A 24,569-nucleotide genomic window follows, 5' to 3' on the forward strand; every position below is an offset into this window, starting at 1 on the left:
AGTAAAAAGAAGGTTATTAAATAGATTTTAACATAGTTTATTACATTCTTAAATAAATTATTAAAAATAAGTTTTTAACAAAGTTTATTTTAATATCAAATTATTTTTACTCCATCAAAATAAAAAAAAAATAAATTTTGTAGTATTTTAATGTTTATTATATAAAATTTTAAAATAAATGATTAGAAGGATTCATCACTTTTTTTAAGAAAATAATTAAAATAAAATGGTATTAAAAAAAAATAATAAAAATAGAAAGTCTATTAATAAATGATGTAAATAAAACCTGTTCAAATCAATTAAATAAATTGTTACCCTGTCTTATGTGAAAAAAGAAATTTACTGGAAAATTTAGAAAAAAAAAAGAAAAAAAAAAATAGAAAGTTTGTTATAAAAATTCAAGGTTGTTTCTTTTTAAAATTCTTACTCCATCATCTATGTATAATAATATAACTAACATATAGATGAAGGTCGAGGTTGTTTTAAAAACATTTTATATAGTTTTGTATTATAATAAAATTAAATTTAAAAAAAAAAAATGAAATTTTAGAAGACTATTATAAAAATGATTGAACTTATTGTAGAAATAAAAAGTTGATTAGTCATTTATAAGAAAGTAAAACATTTGATGAATTATATTTTATTATAATAAAGCTTTATTTCAAATAAAACAGATGCTTAGAAAAAAAAAATTGATGAAGAAGGTACTTAAGATACTTAATAAAACTAACAATCTTATAATGGCAGATCTTTATATATATATATCTCCTTTTCTTTTTGGTTATTTGTGTCAGTATATATGTAATATATTAATTAGGAGAAACACGTGAAAGTGAAAGTTTATATGACAATAAACTATATTTTGGCACATTTCGTCGTAAGATATTTTTGATAAAAGATTAAAATTAAAAAAGAATAACTTATAAAATTATTGAATTATATACTGTTTTTTCTAATATATTTTTAAAATTAAAAATTTTTATTCTAATTAAATATTTATTAATTATTTAGTTATTACAATAAACACTATCAAATAAAATAACAAGATACAAAGATTAAATGTAAATATATTTTCAACAACTTTTTTTTACTCATAAACTTTATATAAAAAAAGATAAAAACATTTTTAATGTTAAATAGAAAACATTTATAATATTTTTTTACAATCAAATAAAGTACATACATAAATATACAATAAGATAATAAATATTAAAAAAAACTTATTTTATTGGTGTAAATTATTTTAATATTAAATAGTCAATTTAAAAAAGGGAAGACAAATAACAAGAAATATTTTTAAAATAACAGAAAAAAAAGTGAGCATTATTTGAGTAAAAAAAATATATAGAAAATAAGAATGAAAAAAAAATAAACTTTTAATAGCTAACAAATGAAAAGTTTGTGACAAATTGCATATCAACATAATAAAAGAAATATTTGAAGTTAATGTATATATAAAATAATTAGAAGAAAATGTTAAAAATTTTGTTTAAAATAATATTTTGCTATTGTCTTTATGTAGGATGTCATTTCATTGACAAGAGATTTTTAAGAAAGAAGAAGATTCTAATGATAATATAAAGAGAATCTTTTGTTAATAAAGAGGAAATTCAATAACTTGTTATTTTGAAATATGTCTTCTTTTATCATTGTTTCTATCTATCAATATATATTACCTTTTTTTACCTAGTCGAAAACACAAAAAAAAAAATTATTGAAAACAATTTTTTTTTTATTTTCCTCATGATAGAAAAATATTACTAGTATAAATATTAAAAAAAATGTTAAACATTAAAAATTTGATTGTTAAATATATTTTAAATAAAAATGAACATTAATAATGCATGTATAGTTTAATTTGATAGTAATACAAATTTGGGTATATAAAGAAAATAGGAGGAGATAAAATAAAATTTCGATGGAAAGGAATGTTATAAAATATAGAACAATGTCATGTTGATAACGATGAAATTTAAAAAAATAAATGTATCTAATTATTTAATTTTTAAAGTTATTATTTAATGATAAAGTAATAACAAAAAAATATAATTAAAATTTTTTGATTGATAGAATTAAAAATTAAAAATATTTTTTCTTGAATTTTAAATATTATTTTATATATTCTATTAGTTATCTAGTTATTTTTTAAGTTTAAACTTTCACAAAGATATTTAAAAATTTATTAAAAAAATGCATATGTTATATAAAAAATAAAAAAACTTTAGAAAGTTCATTGCAAAAGTTGTGTATCACTTTTTTAATATGCTTATTTCAATTTTTTATATCATTTATTTGAAAAAAATATTCATAAAAAATATGAAAAAAATATATAATAATATAGACATCATATTATTTAATTTCATAGATATAAACTTCCATGACTTGCCTATCTTATTAGATTGAATTCCTACTTAATTTATAAAATAAATAGTTATATTAAAAAAAAAAGAAAACAAGATCGCTTTCATAGATAAATGAAATTTACAAATTCCCAGAAGACATTTAGAAGTTTAAGTCATCATTAAAAAACATACAAACATTGTCAAGTTAGGAGATAATAAGTTATAAATAGATATACACAAGGCACTTTATAATAAATTTTATTATCATTATATCATTGTTAAAAATAATAATATTTCGAATGATTAATATTTCAAGTAATTTTTTTTTCATAGTCCTTTTTTTTCCTATTTCTTTTTTTTTCTAATCATTACATTTACTATAAAAATTAAATTTAAATATTTTAAAAACAAATTTAAAAAAAATATATAAAGGTTTCTACAGTCATTTTCTTGTTTTTAAAGTAACTAAGACTAACTAGGGTAAGACTATTAAAAATAAAAAACCTCAATTAACCAATCTCATGGAAAAACATTAACAGAATGTGATTAATTAATTGCAATTAATGTGTAATGGTAATTTTTTTTAAAAATTTACAATCTTTAAAATTTAAATAGTCATCAATGAAAAAAAATTTATTTCCGAGTTACAATTATTTAGTATATATAATTGCAATAACAAAACTGAATTTTTTTTATTAATATTAAATATTCTTAACCTTTCATTTTTTTTATTTTTTTTAGAATTAAAATAAAGTAGAATTAAGTAAAAAAAAAGAATGTTTAATTGCATTTTTTTCATTTTAGTTTTGCTGTTTAATCTTAAACAGATATTTGTTATAAAAAGTTGGTAGACTATATACCATTTTAAGGAATGACGTTATACTCTCTGTATATTTCAATTTGTACTGCCAGTTACACGCAATATTACTATAATAAGATATCTTGAACTTTTTAAATAATCCAATTTTTTTTATTTTTAGATTTGTTTGAGGTTGATTTTAATAATTTAAAAAATGCAATTTGAAGATGATATTCGAGATCAACCAAGTTTTTTTGAAAAACTAACTCATAGCTTGGGGATGGTAAGAAATTAATTATAGATTAATTTTTTTTACAATATAAACAATTTAATAATTTTTTTTTAATTTCAGAAGTATCAGTATTATTTAGATCGGGCTACGCCACATCATTTCCCAAGATGGATAGTTGCCTTTTTGTTATTATTTATCTTTGTATATAGGATTCTCACGGTTCAAGGATTTTACATAGTTTGTTATGCTTTGTTTATCCATTATTTAGCTATGTTTTTGGCCTTTCTTACACCACAAATTGATCCCGCACTTGATCTTGATGACGAAGGTTTGTTTTATAGTTAATATTATTACTATTTATTTATTTTTAAGATGATGGACCAGCTTTACCAAATAAAAATAGTGATGAATTTCGTCCATTTATGCGTCGATTACCTGAATTTAAATTTTGGATATCTTTTATGAGAGCAACAATGATTGCAATAGGATGTACATTTTTTGAATTCTTTGACATTCCCGTTTTTTGGCCAATTCTCGTAGCATATTTTATTATGTTGACTGTATTAACTATGAAAAGACAAATTATGCATATGATCAAGTATAAATATATACCATTTAATTTTGGAAAACCAAGACATACTGCAGAAGGTGGTAATATTCTTCAATAGAACGAACACAAAAATTTTTTTTAACAATTAAATATATTATTTCATTGTATAATTATTATATTGTTTTTCATGGCTAAAAGGATAGTTTAATAAACTTGTAATTTTTATGTAAATCATCATATTTTTTTAAGTAGCATAATATATTTAAAAAAAGAATTATTCATATGTAAAAGTAATATGATTAAATAATTTATTTTATTATCATAACTTGATAAAATGTTAAATTTTAAAAATAAAGTAGAAATATATAAAATTTTATAATGCTAAAAATATTTTTTTAATAAATATCAATGATAAGAATTTATAATTTCTCTATTTTTCATAAAAATTATTTTGTTTCCAAAATTCAAAAAAGTGTTAAAAATTATGTTGAAAAGTTAGTTTTAATAGTTTAATTAAAAAAATTATATTAATTTTAACAGACACATGTATATATGATTCTACCAAATGATATAAAATAAAAAAAAGACTGCATAAAGCAACATATGTACAAATTTATGCTTTAGAAATAATATGTTCCTATTTTGAAATTTTTAATACAAATTAAAACAATTTTTTTTAGAACTTAACAATAAAAGTATACTCAATCTGATAGCTCTTGAAAATTTATAAATTTTGAATATAATCATAAGCATATAAATCTCTAAAGTTATAGCGTTATGAACAATTTTAAAAATGTGCAAAAATGGAGAATATTTAAAAAAAATGATTTTAGATAAAATACATGTGAGAAACTTATTAAACATAATTTCATCTTCATATGACATCTTGAAGACAAGATATGTTTATAAATGTGGCTTAAAAAATTTGAAGAATGTACTCATAACTTAGAGCAAGAAGTGTATATGAACATACAACTTGATGCGCTAGACTTCTATTAACTTTTTAAGTATATAGTCTACGTTAAAATATTTTTCAAATTTCTAACGATTCTTGAAAATAACATATATCATAACTTTATCCGCATAATCTACTATTATCATTTTTTATATCTCAAAAACAGTCAAGAATATAAAAAAGTTTTGAAGGTATACCCCATCATAAGACTGATAAAAAGTTTACTTTAAAAAACTTTTTGATTTTATAACTATTTTTTAGATGAGTTATAATCAAAGTTAAAAAGTTTTCTAAATTTATTCATTATTCTCGACATTTTTTTTTAATTTAATGGTAATTTATTACACAATAATGATGTATTGTGTAAACCAACTTTCATTAAAATTTAACTTAAAAAAAAAAGATTTAGTTATATATTGCTTCTTTGCTTTTTATTTATATTTTTAAAAAAGTTAACATTTAGAAAATTAATTGTCAATGTGATACATAGAGTAGTAGAATAAAGGTAATAATAATTTGTATGAAGAAATTAAAAAAAAATAACATGATAATTAATAAAAAAGAATTCCATCAATTATTTTTTAAAATAACTTATCAATAGCATCATTCATTTCATCAATTTCTTTTAATTCTTTCTCCAAATCAAAATTTTGATTTTGTTTTACATTTGAGGCACAAATTTGGAATCCATCATTATTAAAGCTGGAATTATTATATCTTGTAGATTTTGATACCACTGTTTGTGGTAACACTGGCTGTCTATAATATGGTTTTGCTGAGGTTAATCTTGATAAAGAAGTTGGTGATTGAGGTTGGTGGATATTGGAAGGACGTTTAGAAGGATTTGAGCGTTTTCTGTTAACATTTTCAGTATTAAATTTGACGTATTTTTGATTCGAAGTACTCATAATTGATGAGGGTACAACTTGGAAATATTGATTTCTTGTATCTGTTGGATATATTTGATTATTTACAGTTTCCATAGGATAATCTTCAAAATCATCAGCATCTAAATCCTCATTATTCTTTTTGCAGTTTTCAAATATTGAATTTGGTGAATTATATACAGGGTTTTGATTCACATTGTTTCTATTAATTTTATTTTCAACCTTATTAGAATCTCTAAATAAGGAATTTTCTGTAGTAAAATTTAAATTTTTAGATATATTATCTTCCAAAGGTATTTCATCAACAATCTAAAAAAAACTGATAATAGATGTTTTATGTTTTGAAATCAATTTGTAATAAAGGAAATCAAAACAATTATTTTATTATAATAAATATGGTTTAATGATGACATTTGAACGAAATTAAAAGGTAATAAATTTATTTTAATTACTTTGTGTTTTTATTATTTAACTGGCAATATTTATTATTATTTGAAACATAAGTTTTGTTCAATTAATAACATTAAGAAGAAAATTATTAGCAAAATAAAATTACAACTTCTTTTTAATATATTTTAATGATAGTATATAAAATTACTATAATAATCTGGTAGATTAATAATTTACATTTGAAATAAAAATTATTTTAAAAATTTTGAAGATATAAGATATTACATGTTTATTTGATTGAAATTCAATACATTTTTACCTTACATTTTGAAATATTTTAAACATTTAAGATAGGTAAAATCATATTTATAAATTTTTATTTCTGACTTTACATATCACTATATAGATACTTAATATTTTACTTAAAAATATTTACAATTTAAATTTTAATAGTTTTTATATTAGAAAAACATAATATATCGTTGTATCAGAACATCGCCTATAATTAACATTGTAAGCTGATAAAAAAAAACTAACTATTTTTTTTATCTATTGATCTATATTCTTTGTAATGCCAAAATACAACATATTATTGAGTTGTTAACTATTTGACAAAAAGTTACACAAAGGAGGTAGAGGGAAGATAAAATATATATTAGATTTATTATACATATCAATATAAAACACACATTTAAGATTTTTTAAATACACAATAACATCTCATTCTTGAATTTTTCATTTTATCTATCATACGAAGAAATATCTTTTATTTCTCAATAATAATAATAATAATATATAACGAAAGAAAAAGAAGAGATAATTTTTTTTTTAGAATACTAAGGGAAGGAAAAGTTAACTTCGAAAGTGAAAAAGAATATTATAAATGTGTTAGTTGGTCATACTTCGAGACTTACATTATCTCATATCAACTTTTCATAAATATTTTACGTAAAAATAAAGGAAACTTCAAGAAAGTTAAAAATTGTAATTTTTATATACTTATCTTTCTCCATAAATTTAGTAGAAAGAAGTGTAAATTTTTCTTTTTTTTTTGTAAATTATACATTAATCTCCTTGGTAAGTTTAATTAAGTTTTATTTATTAAATATATTAATTTATATAACCTGATATTTGTGTGTAGGTAATTTTATAAAAATTTTCCACATAATTTTTAATATTAATAGAAATTATATTTACTTTACAATTTCTCAACTATTTTGTACACCTTTTTTAATTATATCTTGTACTTAAAATTTTTTTTAGATTTATAAACTATTCATCTTTCTTGTGATAATTATACTTTTTTTATGTTTTCAATATAAATATCTTAAAATTTCACGGAAAATTGTCTGTTTCTCTACATAATAATATATTGTTCCAACGATTAAATATATTTTTCTAAAACATATTTCTACTATAAATGAGGAACAATGTTGTCGATAAGAATTTTCAAACTCTTTATTTTACTAATTTTCATTTCAATAATCTATTCTTATGAAAAAAGTAAGTTAAAATAAAAATATATATTTATTGATAAAAAAAAAACAACAAATTATAGAAAAAAAAGAGGAAACAATTGTCATTGTTGGAAATTCAAAATATAACTTAATTAAAAAATCACTTATTTCCCAACTTAATGTTCCATTAGTTAAAGGTAAATTATTTAAAATATATATTTTAACTTTTTTATCTTAAAAATTTTAAGAACCATCAATTTACAAACTTTTTTCAATCTTTACTAATAGAAAGTTGATTGATGGCAAAAGTAGTGAAAATATATTTAATAGTGATAATATTGAAATTATTCCAAATTATCCTTTAAATATTAGTATTATTACATCATGGAAAGGAATCGATGAGATGTCATTAGATGAAATTGCTTTTTTTTCTCAATTGATTTATCAAATAGATGGAGGTGTAGGAGTTATCGAGATTGGTGATGAAACCAAACAGCTTAGTGCAATATTAGCACATACAACAATTTGTTGGGGAAAAGGTTATATAAAAATTGATATAATTAATAGAATATTTTTTTGCAATAACTTTGAATATAAAAAATTTCCCCTTCTAGATTATTTAAAACCTATAGTTAATAATGATTTGAAATACAAAGAATCATTAAATACTAAAAGTTGGAGTTTTAATATACTAGGGGCAACATATGCTCATGAAATAAATAATAACAATAAAAATTTAGAAACTCCTGTAAAAAATATCATTCATGCAGATGTAGAAAAGTTAAAATTAATTAGAAGACATAACTATGCAAATAAAAAAAAAGTTAGAAGACATCGTCATAGAAAAGTTATTGGAAGTAAAGTTGTAATTGATATGTCTAAACTAAGATCAGATCAAAAAAAACATGAATGTAAATATAGAAAGTCATGTTATACTACAGGAGAATTAAATTTAAATATTTTTTATAAAGATCCAATACAAAAAGAATCATCAGAAATAATACCGTTAACTGTAGATCAATTAAAATTAATTTGTAAATATCGAAAGAGTTGCTATGATAATGCTGGTATACCAAAAGAACAAAAAATATTTTTAGAGGATAATGATGACGACAAGAAAATAGGATTATTTACAAAAGGTGGCAAACAAGTTATAAAAGCTACAAAGAAAAACAAAAAAACTTTAAAAAATATTGCAGCAAAGACACTTAGAAATGCTCAAAAAAAAATAGCTTCTAAAGTAGAAAAATTAGAAGAAAATCCTAATTATGCCTTTGAAAAGTATCTTGAAGAAAATGAAGAAATAAATAAAAAAAAACAAAATTGTAAATACAGAAAAAGTTGTTATGAAACAGGAATCGTACCCTTTGAAACTGATAAATCAGAATCAATTGAAGAAACAATTCAAAAATATTGGAATTGGATAGAAGAAAAGTTAAATTTTGATGTCAACTTTAATATAGTTAAAGAAGAAATACCATTTGATGATCTTAATGATGAAGACAAAAAGTTAAGATGTTTATATAGAAAATCATGCTATAAAACAGGAATAAAACCAATCATATCTGATAAAATATTTTCACCTCCAGCTAACATAGAAGTAACAATAGATCCTATTATTAATCACAATGAAGAAAATAAAAAATTAGCATGTAAATATAGGAAAAGTTGCTATGAAAGTGGTATAATACCTCAATTTTCAACTAATGTACCAGAAGTAAAAGAAAAAGTAGTTCCATTAAATGAAGATGACTTTAAAGTCTATTGCAAATTTAGAAAAAGCTGTTATGCTAAAGAGGCTAAATTGGAAAAAGATGAAAATATTGAGAATAATGATATTGAAAAAGTCAAAGATACAAATATTGAAGAAGAAACCAAAGAAGAAAAAGAAGTTATAGAAGATAAAGAAACTATAAATGTAGAAGAAGAAATAGTTGAAGTTCAAAAAGATGTTAAGAATAAAGAGAAGAAGCAAAAAAAGATTAAAAAAATTAATACTCAAGAGGTTCCTGCAGAAATAATTTCTGATGAAATAAAACCATTAAGTAAAAAAAAGGATTCTAAAAAAGAGAATACAGTAGATGATAAACAACCTAAAGGAAAAAAATCTAAAAAGAATAAAAAAGATCAAACAATTGATAAGGAATCTATTAGTGTAGAAGCTTCTGAACTTAAAGAAGCATTAAAGAAAACTAAAGTAGATGAAGTAAACGAAAAAGAGTCTGATAATGTAGAACCTTCCAAATCTAAGGAAACTTCAAAGAAAACCAAAAAAACTAAAAACAAAAAAGAAGGAAAGATTGTTAATGAAAATGTAGAAGAAATCAAAAATGTAAAAGAATCTCCAACAAATGTTGAAAATTCTAAGGAAAAAAAAGTTACTGAAAAAACAAATACCCATGAAACCAGTCAGACAGATGAATCTAAGAAACCTAAAAAAATAAAACAAAAAAAAGAACCAGAAATTTCTGAAAGCCAAGAAAAGAAAAATGATAAAAAAGAATGGTATAAAAATATGGATTTTGACAAATATATAAATTACGCTTACGACATAGCAAAAGTCATTCAAAATATTGACTATGTATCGTATTTCAAAATCCAAGAAAAACTACCAAAAGAACACATAGAACATAATTTTGATCCTGAAGAAGAAGCTAAAAAAATAAAATGTCATTACAGAAAATCATGCTATGAGACAGGAGAAATTCCAAATATAACTCATCATGTTTTTGAAACTTCGCCTATTAAACTTAATACTGACAATCTTATAGTTAATATGGAACTTGAAAACAAAAAAATAGCTTGTAAATATAGAAAAAGTTGTTATGAAAACGGAGAAATTCCAGTAATAACTTATGAAACAAAAATTTTTGAACCTACTTTAAAAACAGAAATTCCAGATGATGAGGAAAATTTTAAAATTTTTTGTAAGTACAGGAAAAGTTGTTACGAAACAAAAATTCCTCCAAATTTAACTGAAATAGAAGAAGAAATTTATATACCATTGGATGAATATGATATGAAAACAAGATGTAAATTTAGAAAAAGTTGTTATAAAAAAATTGATGAAGACGAATCTACGAAAAATGAAGAAGTAAAACAAACCAATAAAGAAATAAAAGTAAAAAAAAGTAAAAAGTCAAACTTAGATGATAATATGATAGAAAAATCAGTTAAAGATTCTAAAAAACATGTAATCATTGATAAGACTAATGGAACAAAATCTATCTCTGATGATGAGATTAAAATAGCTAATAATAAAATAGATAAAGTACTACAAATTAAAGAAGATGTTAAAAGTAGTACAAATAAACCAATTAGCTGTAATCCTTTTAGAATATCATGCAAACAATTACTAGGCATACCTATACCAGAAAAACCTCCAAGAGCAAAGAATGGTAAAAAATTATGTAGAAAAAAGAAAACACCTACATCCTAAGTAATAAATATAAAATATTGATAGAATTTGTAATAAAAAAAAGTATTATTTCCATTTTTTCTTTTTTTACGACAGATATATAGTTTAATGATAAAAATAAAAAAACTTACATTACTGATGTCCTCAACTGATGATGGAACGTACTCTGAAGTCATTTGTTGATAGGCACTTAGTTTTGCCTCATCAAAATATCTAACATTACTTGCTAATTGTGAAGCATTAGTAAATGCATCTATTGCATCTGTATATTTTCCTAAAAAAGTAATTATTCAATTGTTAAATTTAAAAAAAAATTACCTTGTCGGAGAAAAAAATTACCATAACTACAAGCTTCAAGTGCATCAAAAAGTTCACTTCTATCTAATTCTTCCTGTTCTCCTGTTGTAGTTAAAAGAAACGTCTCATCAGCCCCCATAGCAACAAGAAAATCTCTAAAAAATTTTAATCTCCTATCCATCAAAATATGGGGATCAGACATAAGAACTTCTGTAAAGTCTTGAAGTCTGGTAAGGAAATCCAATACCATTACCTAAAATTTTAATAAAATTTTATTTTAAAATATAAATATTAAAAATAATACACAAAAAAGAAGATTTTAAGTTTAATTATCTTATCAAATCGATTTGTTAAACGTTATTGAAGGAAAAATAATAAAAATATTTAAAAATGAAGTCATCATCTTAAAGTGCTATTGTGATTAAAAAATCAAAAATAACTTATTCAATAAAAAGTAGCAAAAAGATAAATTAGTATTTAAACTATAAATTATTAAATTATAAATAGAAAAATATCAATAAAATTTTTTCTAAAATATTATAAAAGTTGAGTTTTTGTTAAAAAAAATTACATAGATAACAACAATAAACTAAAAGGTACATTAATTCATAATTGTCTCCTTAGGTAACCAGATTCAAATAACGTATAACCAATTCTTCGCTGTAGGATGTTATTCTAGATTGGTGCCATCAGAATATTTCACATGACTTGTATAGAAGTAAACACATATTTTGTAATATGTATTTTAAAATTCAAAATATAAGATAATTCTTTTAGATTATATTTTGATACATATTTATATACAGGGTGGTCCGTGAATGTCTTATCATTTTATTAAAAATATATTTTTAGTACTAATAAGAAAAAACGTTTGGGTACAATTTGATTTTAATAGGACTATTACTCTTGTATTATTCACATAGTTTCAATGTCAATTTTTTTAATAATATATTCAAATTTTTGCTAATTTCTATTTGTAATATATTTATAGTTTTTGTAGATAAATTTCCTTTTTTTTAATATATTAATTATAGTATTCTTCTCATTTTTTGTAAAACATAATCACCATAAATAAATTTTCACAATAAGAATAGGAGGAAATTTGAATAACAAACGCATGTAAAAAATTTTTTTTATGTTTTCAAAACTTATGAAAAAGTTTCACCATCGTTTTTCAAATGTCAAATTATTATAAAAGTTTTTAGAAAAAACTTTATTTACATATAGATAGGGGACACTGATTTTGCAATATACTCATAATATTATATTAATAATACCAAATTGTGTTCGTTGTAAGACGTAATTAATTAATTTTGCTATATCATTTCGTCACTATTTCAAATGTTAATCTAAGAATATGTTTTTCAGTTAATCTCAAAAAAAAATTTTAATGAAATTTCTTTATAATAGTAATTTAAAAAATCAAAATAAAATAAACTAGTACAACAGTTAGAAATATAACTTTTTAAAATTTCATTAGAACAAAAAAATATCACAAAAATGAGATATATGTTAACTAAATTAGTAACATTTGTGAAACTAAATATAATCGGAATCAAAAAAGTTTTAAAAAACAACATTTAAAGATTTCTTAAAAGAATTATAAACAAATTTTTCTATTAAAAAAATAAAATTTAAAACGATTAAAATTACAATATAAGAAATCTTTTTTTTCAAAATTTTGAAAGCCATAAAAAAAACAATATATTAAGTTTTCAGTAATATAAATAATAATCATATCAATAGTAAAATTGATCTTTTTGAAAAAAAATTTGAATCTTAAATTTTATTCCTGACAAGAAAATTTTAAAAAAGTAACTGAAAAGAGAAAAAGTTTTTTTTTTCTGAAATAAATATAGTTATAAACTGATTCCACAGGTAAATAGAGAAGGGTTTCAAAAACACGATGCTCGAGTTTCAACAGTAAACCATATTTTTAAAGTAATTATAAAAATGCAAAAAAAAATATTGAAGTTTAGAAATATCTTATATGTAAATAAAAAAAAATTAATTATCATAGTAGAAATTTGAATAATTTCTTTTAAAAATGATCTTTTATCATTTCCAATTGTCTGAGTACAAAAAGGTTTCTTATTTTGTGATTTCAAAGGTTTCAAATTTTATTTTTTAAATGAAATATTTGTATAATTTACGTCATATACCATTTGAAATATTGTAGTTGATATTATTTAAAAAATTTTTAGTTTTTCTCATGAAATCTTAATATGATATTATCCATTGTCTTTTCAGCAATTTTCTGGTATTTGATTCCAATTACTTCTATTTTTATGAATGTTATCTCTTATCAATAAACTATCTAGTTTGATATTCAAAAATATTGAACAAAACAAATATTTTTTCGAGATATTTAAAAAAACATATTCTTATTGAAAGATTTATTCATTGTATTTTATTTTTTATTTAATTAATTACTTTTTTTCAAAAACAAAAATTTACTTGCAAAAATTAAAAATCTACTGCAAATGCAATGAGTAGAAATCTGAATAAATAATGAAAAATTTGACATTTAAATGATAAAAATAATACAAAAGAAGGTGTCGTACTATAAATGAATAGTAAAAAAATATATTCATGAACCACTATTTATCTATACATATTTGTATACATAATTTAAAATAACACCATTTAAATAGAATGCTTTTGTTTCATTCGGTAGAAATAATACAATTTAACTCCTGCTACCAGCAATATTTTTTAACATTGATATAAGAACACCTTTATTAGGTTTATTTCTATCAACATTAGAAGCCTGTGCAATAATAGCAAAATCATCCATTAATTCATCAAAAGAATGAAAGGATGCAACACGACTTCTTGAAAACTCAACTTTATCTCCTGGATATGATACATAATCATCTGGTGAATCATTTTTAATCATTTCATTGACACATTCAAGTAAAGTTGGGCCTTTTACCTTAGAAAATGATATTGATAAAAAATTATGTAAAGAAACAAGTAAAATTTCATGCCATTGTTTAGTAAAATATTTTTTAAAAATCTCAGATTCAGTAGGATTTCCTATGTATGGTAATGAAAACCATTCATTCCACTGACTATTATTTCTTAAAAAGTCCATATTTTTTTCAAAAAATTCAACTGCTTTTGATTGTTTTCTGTTTTGAATTGTATTCACCAGATATAATCTATAAATATCATTTTCTAACTGTCTTGCTATTGTTATTTGTTCTGATGATAGTGATGTAAAGACACGAATATTTAGGTACTCCCATATTCCACGAAGTGAAATGATATCATATTTTTCGATACATGATACTATGTCTTCTACTATAGCGTCTACCTAGAAAAATTTAAAAAATTGATATTGAAAATATTATTTTTGTTTTAAAATAATAAAAAAAAACATACTTTAAATTTTTTATCTTTTGATGTATTTGAATCAGTTTCAAAAGTCTTTAAAGATGCTGTAAAGCCACGAAAATGGAGATAGTCTTTAATAAGTGAATCGACTACATTATATGGATCAGACATTATTTATGATTATGTAAATAAATTGAAAGAGAAATTATAATTGTTTTAACCAACTGTACCCGTAACTAGCAATATAATATGATTTAAAAGTTCTAAATAGTCTTGAATTTTAAATGCTATTTTGTTTACAAGCACAACATTATTCTAATGGCGATTCGTTGTGAGAAAATGACGTGGAAATGTCGTGAAGTCTTGGTTATATCATACCTAATATAAACAGTATTATTTTGTATAACTTTTTCTTTAAAATTTATAAATAATTGTTTGATAAATATATTTTTTTTTTATTTTTATAACTAGTTATTTACATATATTATTTTTAATTAGATTAAACTAACATAAAAACATTTTAAAAAAAATTATATGTTTATGTTTGCATATTATTTTAAATCAAGTACAAATTTAAATTTATTATTTGATGTAAACATCTTTACACAATTGAACTATATATTGCAAGCAATTAAAAAATCAACGTTTGTTTACTTAATCATTGATTAGAAATTTATAAAATAATATTTTTGAACGTTATCACAACATTTTCCGTTATAATTAAATAAAGTTTGTCTTTTAAAAAAATTTAAATATTACTACATTTTGAAAAAATCTTCTATATGTGATATATATATATATAAGTAATCTTAAAATTTTTACTAAAAGTGAATCCATTATTTCTTTTACTTTCAGTCTTTATAGTAAAATATATTTTTGAATCTAAAACTTTTAGAAAGTTTATGCTTACTTTTTTGAAAATAAAAAATATATTATTAATAATTTAAATATACATTGAATATTTTATTTTAAAATGTATAAACAAATTTTTCTACGTAATTATAAATGAAGAAAAATTTAAAATCTTCATGTTATTATAACAAAAATTTTAGGTTTACATTATATTTATTCTTTTCAAATTGTAAGAATGTTAATATAATTTTTCAAGATTATCCTTCAAGAAATATTATATATAGCCTTAATATTTTTCATATCTATATATTGATAGAGAAGAAAAATTCTATATTTGATAAATTTTCAACCTTTAATGTATTTTAAATGAATTCAATTTTAGAATATAGAAACTAGAGAGGTGAAAATTTTGATGAACTAAAAGTTTTCAAAAAGAAAATAAGAAAAAAAATTGAAGTTATGTCAAAAAATTCGTTGACTGCAAGGTAATGTTGATAATTTTGATAAAAAATGAAGTAGTATAAAATATATTTTAAATTTATTTAAGATAATTTATTAAAAGTAACATGATTAAAAATTTAATTAATAGTTATTATTTTACTATGATTTAAAAAAGTTTTTAAATAAAGCTACATAATTAGAAAAAGAAAAAATTTAAAAATTTGTTTCTACCCAGAAATTGGAAAAGCGTGACTTTCCGCCTTTTAGATATAGAATACCAATTTTGAAAGACAAAATATTTCATAAACGGTTCCCTTTTTTGATGTTAATTTAAAAAAATAAACAAATTGATAAACTTAATTTTAATACTAATATAAATTAATTTCTGTTAAGAATTTTTTAAAATTGTTTTTTATCTTATAATTAATGTAAAAATTTATTTTTAGAAATATAAATTATAAAATCAATTGTAAAATATGTATCGTTGTGGGTGTCAAGGAGTATCGAAAATTGTCAAATTATCTAAATTTATTGGTAGTACCACTAAAGTAGTTAGATTACACAGTTCGGTAAATTTATTTTCAACATCACCAAATGAAGATAATGGTAGTGAAGCAACGAAAGAATTAAAATTCTCTATTAAATGTAAAGATGATAAGAGATTACCTTTTGATAAGTATTTAGAACATGTAAAAAATACTCTAGCTATTAAAGAAGGTGAAGAGTTGAAAGCTCCAGAAAGTGCTTTAAAAACTATTGGAGAAGAATATGATACTCTTATGAATGAGGTTTCAGATTTGAAGGTATGTATTTAATGTTATTAATTTTGAATAATTTTATAAAAAATATTTAGAATAAATATTTAAGAAGTGTTGCAGAGACAGAAAATGTAAGAAAGCGTGGTATAAGATTAGTTGATGATGCAAAAGTTTTTGCAATTCAAGGATTTTGTAAAGACTTATTAGAAGTTGCAGATATTTTAAATTTAGCTATTGATGCTGTACCTAAAGAAGAAATTAAAAATGATAAAAAGTTAAAGGATTTGTATGACGGTGTTGTAATGACTAAAGAAGTTTTATTGAAGACATTCAATAAACATGGATTAGTGCCAGTTAATCCAGAAGGTCAGAAATTTGATCCAAATTTACATGAAGCTGTTTTTCAAGTACCAAAAGAACAAGCAACTGTTCCAGCAGAACATATTGCTCATGTAGCCAAAATTGGTTACTATCTTCATGGTCGCCCTATTCGTCCAGCTCAAGTTGGTGTTGTAAAATCTGATTAAAATAATAGTTTGCTTCTTTGTTTAACCTATTAATTTGTTGAGTTGCGTCTAAATTTTTTGGATAGAAAATATTATATATTTGTTGTTATTTAGATAATTCTTTAAAATTAGTTTTTTTTTTATATTGAATTAATAACTCAGTGTTTATACTACTTTTTTTATATAATTTTATGTTATTCACATTTTTATATTTTTTAACTTTAATTGTTAAATTAAAATATATAAAATCTTTTAGATTTGTAATGTCCAAAGAAATGGCTCAGGAAGTTGTAAGCCAAGAATCTTCAAATAATGTAGGAGAGGTTTCATCAGAAAATAAGGGAATTGATAAAGTTCCAATGGCAAAAGTTACTTCCATAGGAAATGTAGATCTTGATAAATGGATTGAAAAAGTAGAAGAATGTAAATATTTAATTGAGGAAGATATGAAATCTTTATGTAATCTTGTTGTAACACGTCTAGAACGCCTTCCAAATATATTAACATTATCATCACCAGCAACAATATGTGGTGATATACATGGACAATTTTATGACTTAATTAGATTATTTGAGACAGGTGGACATGTAAAAGATGAGAAATATATTTTTTTGGGAGATTATGTTGATAGAGGATATTATTCACTAGAAACATTAACATTGCTTTTATTATACTTTGCAAGATATCCTGATAATATTATTCTTTTACGAGGTAATCATGAATCATCAAGAATTTCTCAACAATATGGATTTTATGATGAATGTCAAAGAAAGTATGGAAATTCTTATGTATGGAGACATTGTGTTGATGTTTTTAATCTTCTTCCAATTGGAGCATTAATTGAAGATGATATATTTTGTATTCATGGTGGTTTGTCACCAGAAGTTCAGTATATTGATCAATTACTTACAATTAATCGTAATGAGGATGTTCCAATGAATGGACCATTATGTGATTTATTATGGTCAGATCCGGAGGAAGATTTACATAATGATTATAGTTTTAGTCCTCGTGGTGCAGGATGGTTATTTGGTGAAAAAGTTGTAGATAGATTTTGTTTTAACAATGATGTCACATTAATATGCAGATCTCATCAACTGGTGAATGAAGGTTTCAAATTATATTTTAATGATCAATTATGTACGGTGTGGTCAGCTCCAAATTATTGTTATAGATGTGGAAATAAAGCAAGTATTTTACAAGTAAATACAACTAATGATTTAGATGTTATGTACTTTGACGCTGTTGAAAATGAACTTAGAGTTGTTCCTGAAAAATTTGTAGCTCCTTATTTTTTGTAATCTCATACTTATAATATTTTCACTTCCTTATTTTTTTTATTTATCACTTTATGTTATCTATATATAGGATGGTTCACAAGGGTCTTCCTATTGAACTAAAATACTATATACAATACTAATAAAGGAAAAAATTTTTAAATTGTAAAAAATCATAATATGTTAATTTTTTTTTAAGATAAAATAAATTAATATTCATTTTTTTTTTAAATAATATGAACAAAATAAGTTTTTTTTTAAAAAGTATTTAATAATATGATTTTAAATAAAAAAGACAGCAAACATTTTAATGATATTTATTTTTTGCTGTAACCTGTCAAAAATTAATTTATACAAAAAAAAATTATATTTTTTTTATCAACACTATCACTATCTATTTTAATTTATATAATCACAACAATTATAAATCTTTATTTCTAATAATAACTAACTTATGATAATATTATTTTAAAATATTTTTTATATTTTATTTAAAATTTTCCTTTGTTCTTTTTTTTTACAATTATATAAGTATTTGACTTAGAAATATTTCATTGAAAGAATTAATAATGTGTATTATTAATAGTTATTGCAAGAAGGGTAATTAAATAAAACAAAAAATATATATATATATATATAAATTGTATATTATGAAGAGACTTGTTATTATCTAAAAAGACGGATGTTATTTTATCGGGAGGTGCATCAAATATAGATCATAATAAAAAATTTATAAAATAATCATTTGAAACTATGAATATATATATTTTTTTGTTAAATAAACAATAAGTATAGTTTATAATTATTAATAGAAAACACCTATGATTAAAATTTTTGGAAATTATTATATTTTTAATAATATAATAACCCCAATAATGATTTACTCTTGATTGTAATATTATATTTTATGTATTATACAAATTGTACGTTTTAATGGAATAATTAATGAAAATTAGTTGGTAGGCAAAATTTTGTAAAATTCAATAACAATGATCAAATAACTTTACTATTAAAGAAAATATTTTAAAAATAAAAAAAAAATTTCAAAAAAGAAATAAACTTTTAAAAAAAGATATTATTAAAGTAAAAGAAATCTCATGAAATATTAACTTTAAATAAAAATCATTGTAAGCTAACTTCTTAATAACCAGAATTGAAGACAATTTAATAAAAAAGGAATAGACAAAATTTATGGTATCCTGAAAATAACACAAAAAAATGATACTTTTTAACAAAGAGAAAAATTGGCAAATAATTATTATAATAAAATTAATTAGTCAAGAAATTTTTTTGATTAATTAGAATTTTCTTATTTTTAATAGACTAGTAATTGTATAATTATATATCTTTTTTTTTTTGATGCCATAATATTAATTATCTTTTAATGATTATAACTACTTTTTGTAGGAAAATTATTCTATTATTAAAATAATGTTATTATAAAATTTTGATAAATAAAAACTTGTCTATAAATAAAAAAAGAAAAGAAAATTAAATATTAAGTGGGGGATTGTAAAATAGAAGTTTGATTAATAAGAATAATGTATGTGGCAAAAAAAAAAGTGGATATATTTATATTTATATGTTATAGTACTAATTAAAGTGATATAAAAAAATTTTTTTATTGTAAAAATTAGAATACGTTTTGGATTTTGTCCTTGAAATTTTTTTTAATATTATAATTATCTCATTTATAAAGGAATTTGTAACATGTAAAGCAATGCTAAATAGTAATTTTTATTGTTATTTCTTTTTAAAGAAATAAAAATACAAAAGTGTATATTAATAATCTTTTTTAATAGTTTGATAACATTTATGAGGATTACTTTTTTGATGGTAGAATTGAAATGGTATTTTAAATTATATTTGAATAAAGTATTAGTCATAAATCTCTAAAACTATAATAATATTTATATCAAGCTAGATTTTTTATTTTTATACAAGATATATTTGGTATAATATTATTAGTGATTTGATAATTATATTCACATAGTTAAACTACACGAAAAATTTAGGTTGATTTATTGAAAATATTTGGAAAACAAAATTTTTATTAATGTTGATTTATGTCTATTTCGAGATTTAATAATTAATCGTATTTAATAAAGTTCTTTTTAATAGTTTATTATTTTATTTATTATTTAATTTTTTTTTTATTTATCTATATATAAATTAATTATTTCTAATTTTAAGAAAAAACTATTAATCTATAAAATTTGAATTTAACTTTAGATTTCAATTAATTAAATTAATACATTAAAATAAAGTAGTTTAACGTAGTAAAAAAAAAATTGTTTAATAATGTAAATAACTATCTTTGTATATATATATCTATTATTAATGAATTAATAGTTTAAAACAACAAAATAAAATTAATATTTTGTTCTAATTACTTTTAAATCTAGTTTAAAAGCAATAAAGTAGAATAATAGCTATTATTATCGGTCATGAGATAAATGTAAAAAATACAAAAAAAAAAGTTTCTTTATGATAAGAAATATTTTATATATGAAATAAAATAATGTATCAATATAAATATTTGTATAGAAACCTCATTTTTGTTAAACTACTAATATTACAAAAGTAATACAAAAGATTGAAGATAAAAAAAGTTATAGTTTAGATTTTATTTAAAAAATAGAAGATTAAAATATTAAAATTTTTTTTTACAATACATTTTTGTTATCATTAAAATATATATTCCCTGAAACATTTGATGCTCTACTTTTTTCTTTTTTATTTTTTTGAAAAAATATATTTTTGTTTAATGTTTATTTATTAAAATACAACAATTTATCTTAGTATTCCACCATCTATTTTTACTTTTTTTATTATTTTTTATTTTCTATATTACACGTTGTGTCAATCCTGTCTTTAATTTTCTAATATTTTTTATCCATTTTTATAATATTCAGGTATTAGTTTAAAATGATTAAATGATTTGGTAAACACTTTACTTATAAAATATTAGAAAAAAAAATCACAAAAACATGCTTGTAAAAAAAAATTAACTTTAAAATTTGGATATTTTTTTCTATTCTGATAGTAAATAAAATAAACAAAATATTACAGGTTCTGATAATTAACTTAACATAATATCTATTTACCTAACTATTTATATTAATTAAATATAAATTTTTAAAATCTATTAATTATTAAGATTTTAAATTATCCAAATTACATCTGATATTGATGGTTGAAGAATCAACTTTCTTGTATATATTTTGATAATAAAAAATTTTTTTTATATAAAAGAACATGTTATATAGTTAGATTAGTATAAAACCTGTGCCTACTAGTCTTCAAATATCTTTATCTTCTTTAAATATTTTTATCATTTTTTTTTTATTTGATACAATATAATACATTTATTGTATTTCCAAGGATTTTTCATACTTATAAACTTTTTATACTTTACAAGATTGGTAAATAAAAAAAAAATTGTTTTTAAATATATGCAAATTTACTTTTTTTATTATTTAAAATTTTTTTTTTACTTTAAAAATGTTTGAAGAACTTTTTATAGATATATAAAATTCATGATTCCACTTTAAAATCAAAAAATTTTTTTTTCTAATTCATTATTTTTGTCAAATGATATTTATCTTTAATAATAATTCAATCTATAAAATCTCTCTCTTTATTTTTATAAGAATAATACTATATTTTATAAATAAAACCACTATAAAGGATAAAAATTTTTAACATGATTAACTATATTTTCACGTTTATCCACTTATTATAGAAGATGAGGTATAAGAAATATAGAAAAGTGATTATCTCTTCTTTTAATACTATTAACAAAAATTCAAGTTAAAGTAAAAAAAAAAATATATATATATATAAAATAATTTATATATATATTTAATATTATTAATCAAAATAAAATTATTATTTTATTTCTAATAAAAAAAAAACATATTTTTTTAAGAAAAAATTATTATAAAAAGTAATATTTGTATTTACAAAAACTGGTACAAAAATATTTATACATTTTTTACATATATTTTGTAGTAAATTTTAAAATTTTAACACCACCTTTTCAAATAATTTGAAGGTTAAATATGGTGAAAAAAAATATTTTAAACACCCATTGTCAGGAATGATTTTATTATTTAAAATGTCAAAGGTATAGTTAATTTTAATTATCCTTATCATTTTTATTTTAACTATATTTTATTATTTATTTTATGGAATTTGTATATAAATTTCTTTAAATAGTTAAAAAAAAAATTTAATCTTTAAAAAAAAAAATTATTTTTATTTATATAAAATAACCTTTGAAGTAAGTGGTATGGCATAATATAAGTAATAATATTCTATTGTTAATTGATGTAATATTAAGAAGTATCCTATTAATTATGGAACATTAACTGTATTATCTATAAAATTATATATTTTGGTTGTTGAAGTAGTATAAAATAAAACAACTTCAAAAACTACCCTTAACAACTTTTTTTTTCCTCACAGTTTGTGTTCATTAAAATAATAATTACAATTGCTTTGTCCATGATCTAATAATTTAGTCTTTTTTCACATTTATTTTAAGAATATTAAAATTTGAAGGAAAAATAGTTTTTTTTTTTTTCAATGATTATAAAATAATTAGTTTTATGATTTGGACATATGAAGATCGTTTTTATTATAAATAAAATACGTATTATTGTTCTTTTAGAAGGTTACCAAAAATTCATTTGAGGTAGGATTACTTAAGGAATTAATATATACTTAAATATCAGGAGGAGAGAAAGTTTTATTTATTTGAAATATAAAGAATTTAAGAAAATTTTTTAATGACTCTACCAAAAATGATTTAATTTTTTTTTTTCATTTTTAAATGGAGGTTAAAAGCAAGTATATTTTATTTTTTATTTTATTTAACTGTTCACTTTAAAATTTATTTCTTTTTTATTTATTTTTTACGATTAACATAAGGAGATTACAAAATTTCTATGTAAAGATATTAATATTAATTTAACTCTTTATTATATTTTTTTAAGGTCTTAATTTAAAAACAAAATGACATATTTATTGAAAATATTTTATATATTTTTTCTACTGCCATACCTAATGAAATCAGCTCCACCAAATCCAGGAATATCAAGTACTGTAGATGTCTCTGGAAAAGGTGATCCATGTTCATTTAAAGGAAAAGATTATTCTATATCATGGTATTATGATAAAAGCACAACAAATGTCTTCTTTGAATATGATTCACCTATAAAATCAGGTAAATGGTGGTCAGCTATTGGTATTGGTGATAATATGTCAGATATGGACATAGCTGTTGTCTATTTGGATGATGGAAATGTTGTTGATATTGTAGATCATTACTCTAGTAGTTATGCACCACCAATTAAAGATGAAAATCAAGATTGGAAATTAATTAATACATCTTTTGGAATAACTAATGGAAGAACAAAGTATGTTGTAGCAAGAAAAATGTATACTGGTGATGATAAAAAAGATAAAAATATGGATAATTGTGTTTTATTCCAATTTGGTGTTAATCTTGCTGAATATGGTGTTAAAAATGGAGAACTTAAAATTAAAAAACATGAAAATTGGCCAGATCTTTATAAAGCATGTGAAATCAAAGATAAATGTATCAAAGAAACTCCCATAATTGAGAAGGCTGCAGATGCTGCTGTTATCTCAATACCACAAGAAACAATAATTAATTCAAATAAAAAATCTTCCCTTATAACTTCAGGACCATCAAAATGTAAATCTGCTGGTTTAAAATATACAAGTCATTGGAATTACATTAAAGCTAATGATTCAATAGAATTTGTTCTTAATTTTGAAACTTCCCCAGAAAAATCATGGTCAGCAATTACATTTGGTACTAATCCAAAAAGAGATGCATTTATATTATTCACCAATAACAGAAAAATAGTTGATGGTGGAGATTATGTCCTTAAAAATTTTAGTGAACTTAAGAAAGACCGTCAACAAGATTGGGTAATAATTTATTCAAAAACTGATGAAGACACAAATTTTGCAAAAATAAAAATGTCAAGAGCACTCATAACATCAGATAAAAAAAGAGTAAGTGATAAAAAAAAA

General features: G+C 20.7%; 8 protein-coding genes across 8 annotated transcripts; 5 read left to right on the top strand and 3 right to left on the bottom strand.

The window, feature by feature from the left end:
* Positions 1-3,355: 3,355 nt before the first annotated feature.
* SRAE_1000280500 (Protein RER1) lies at positions 3,356-4,041 on the top strand (the record flags this gene model as incomplete). The annotated part of the gene is made up of 3 exons (XM_024649924.1): positions 3,356-3,424; positions 3,494-3,701; positions 3,746-4,041. The coding sequence occupies 3 exons, from the start codon at positions 3,356-3,358 to the stop codon at positions 4,039-4,041; spliced, it is 573 nt and encodes a 190-aa protein (XP_024503752.1).
* A 1,418-nt stretch (positions 4,042-5,459) lies between these two features.
* Positions 5,460-6,500, bottom strand: SRAE_1000280600 (Hypothetical protein; the record flags this gene model as incomplete). Its single annotated transcript, XM_024649925.1, has 2 exons — positions 5,460-6,074; positions 6,480-6,500. The coding sequence occupies 2 exons, from the start codon at positions 6,498-6,500 to the stop codon at positions 5,460-5,462; spliced, it is 636 nt and encodes a 211-aa protein (XP_024503753.1).
* A 1,515-nt stretch (positions 6,501-8,015) lies between these two features.
* SRAE_1000280700 (Hypothetical protein) lies at positions 8,016-11,051 on the top strand (the record flags this gene model as incomplete). The annotated part of the gene is made up of 1 exon (XM_024649926.1): positions 8,016-11,051. One exon carries the CDS (start codon positions 8,016-8,018, stop codon positions 11,049-11,051), a length of 3,036 nt encoding a protein of 1,011 aa, XP_024503754.1.
* A 45-nt stretch (positions 11,052-11,096) lies between these two features.
* Positions 11,097-11,577, bottom strand: SRAE_1000280800 (Tetratricopeptide-like helical domain-containing protein; the record flags this gene model as incomplete). Its single annotated transcript, XM_024649927.1, has 3 exons — positions 11,097-11,111; positions 11,162-11,304; positions 11,349-11,577. 3 exons carry the CDS (start codon positions 11,575-11,577, stop codon positions 11,097-11,099), a joined length of 387 nt encoding a protein of 128 aa, XP_024503755.1.
* A 2,439-nt stretch (positions 11,578-14,016) lies between these two features.
* Positions 14,017-14,837, bottom strand: SRAE_1000280900 (Hypothetical protein; the record flags this gene model as incomplete). Its single annotated transcript, XM_024649928.1, has 2 exons — positions 14,017-14,646; positions 14,715-14,837. 2 exons carry the CDS (start codon positions 14,835-14,837, stop codon positions 14,017-14,019), a joined length of 753 nt encoding a protein of 250 aa, XP_024503756.1.
* A 1,140-nt stretch (positions 14,838-15,977) lies between these two features.
* SRAE_1000281000 (GrpE protein homolog 2, mitochondrial) lies at positions 15,978-17,244 on the top strand (the record flags this gene model as incomplete). The annotated part of the gene is made up of 5 exons (XM_024649929.1): positions 15,978-16,003; positions 16,406-16,449; positions 16,509-16,604; positions 16,677-16,762; positions 16,813-17,244. The coding sequence occupies 5 exons, from the start codon at positions 15,978-15,980 to the stop codon at positions 17,242-17,244; spliced, it is 684 nt and encodes a 227-aa protein (XP_024503757.1).
* Positions 17,245-17,486: 242 nt separating this feature from the next.
* SRAE_1000281100 (Serine/threonine-protein phosphatase 6 catalytic subunit) lies at positions 17,487-18,524 on the top strand (the record flags this gene model as incomplete). The annotated part of the gene is made up of 1 exon (XM_024649931.1): positions 17,487-18,524. The coding sequence occupies one exon, from the start codon at positions 17,487-17,489 to the stop codon at positions 18,522-18,524; it is 1,038 nt and encodes a 345-aa protein (XP_024503758.1).
* Positions 18,525-23,570: 5,046 nt separating this feature from the next.
* SRAE_1000281200 (DOMON domain and Cellobiose dehydrogenase, cytochrome domain-containing protein) lies at positions 23,571-24,534 on the top strand (the record flags this gene model as incomplete). The annotated part of the gene is made up of 2 exons (XM_024649932.1): positions 23,571-24,464; positions 24,526-24,534. 2 exons carry the CDS (start codon positions 23,571-23,573, stop codon positions 24,532-24,534), a joined length of 903 nt encoding a protein of 300 aa, XP_024503759.1.
* Between the last annotated feature and the right edge of the window lie 35 nt (positions 24,535-24,569).

The sequence above is a fragment of the Strongyloides ratti genome (genome assembly GCF_001040885.1).
Source record: "Strongyloides ratti genome assembly S_ratti_ED321, chromosome : 1".
NCBI lineage: Eukaryota > Metazoa > Nematoda > Chromadorea > Rhabditida > Strongyloididae > Strongyloides > Strongyloides ratti.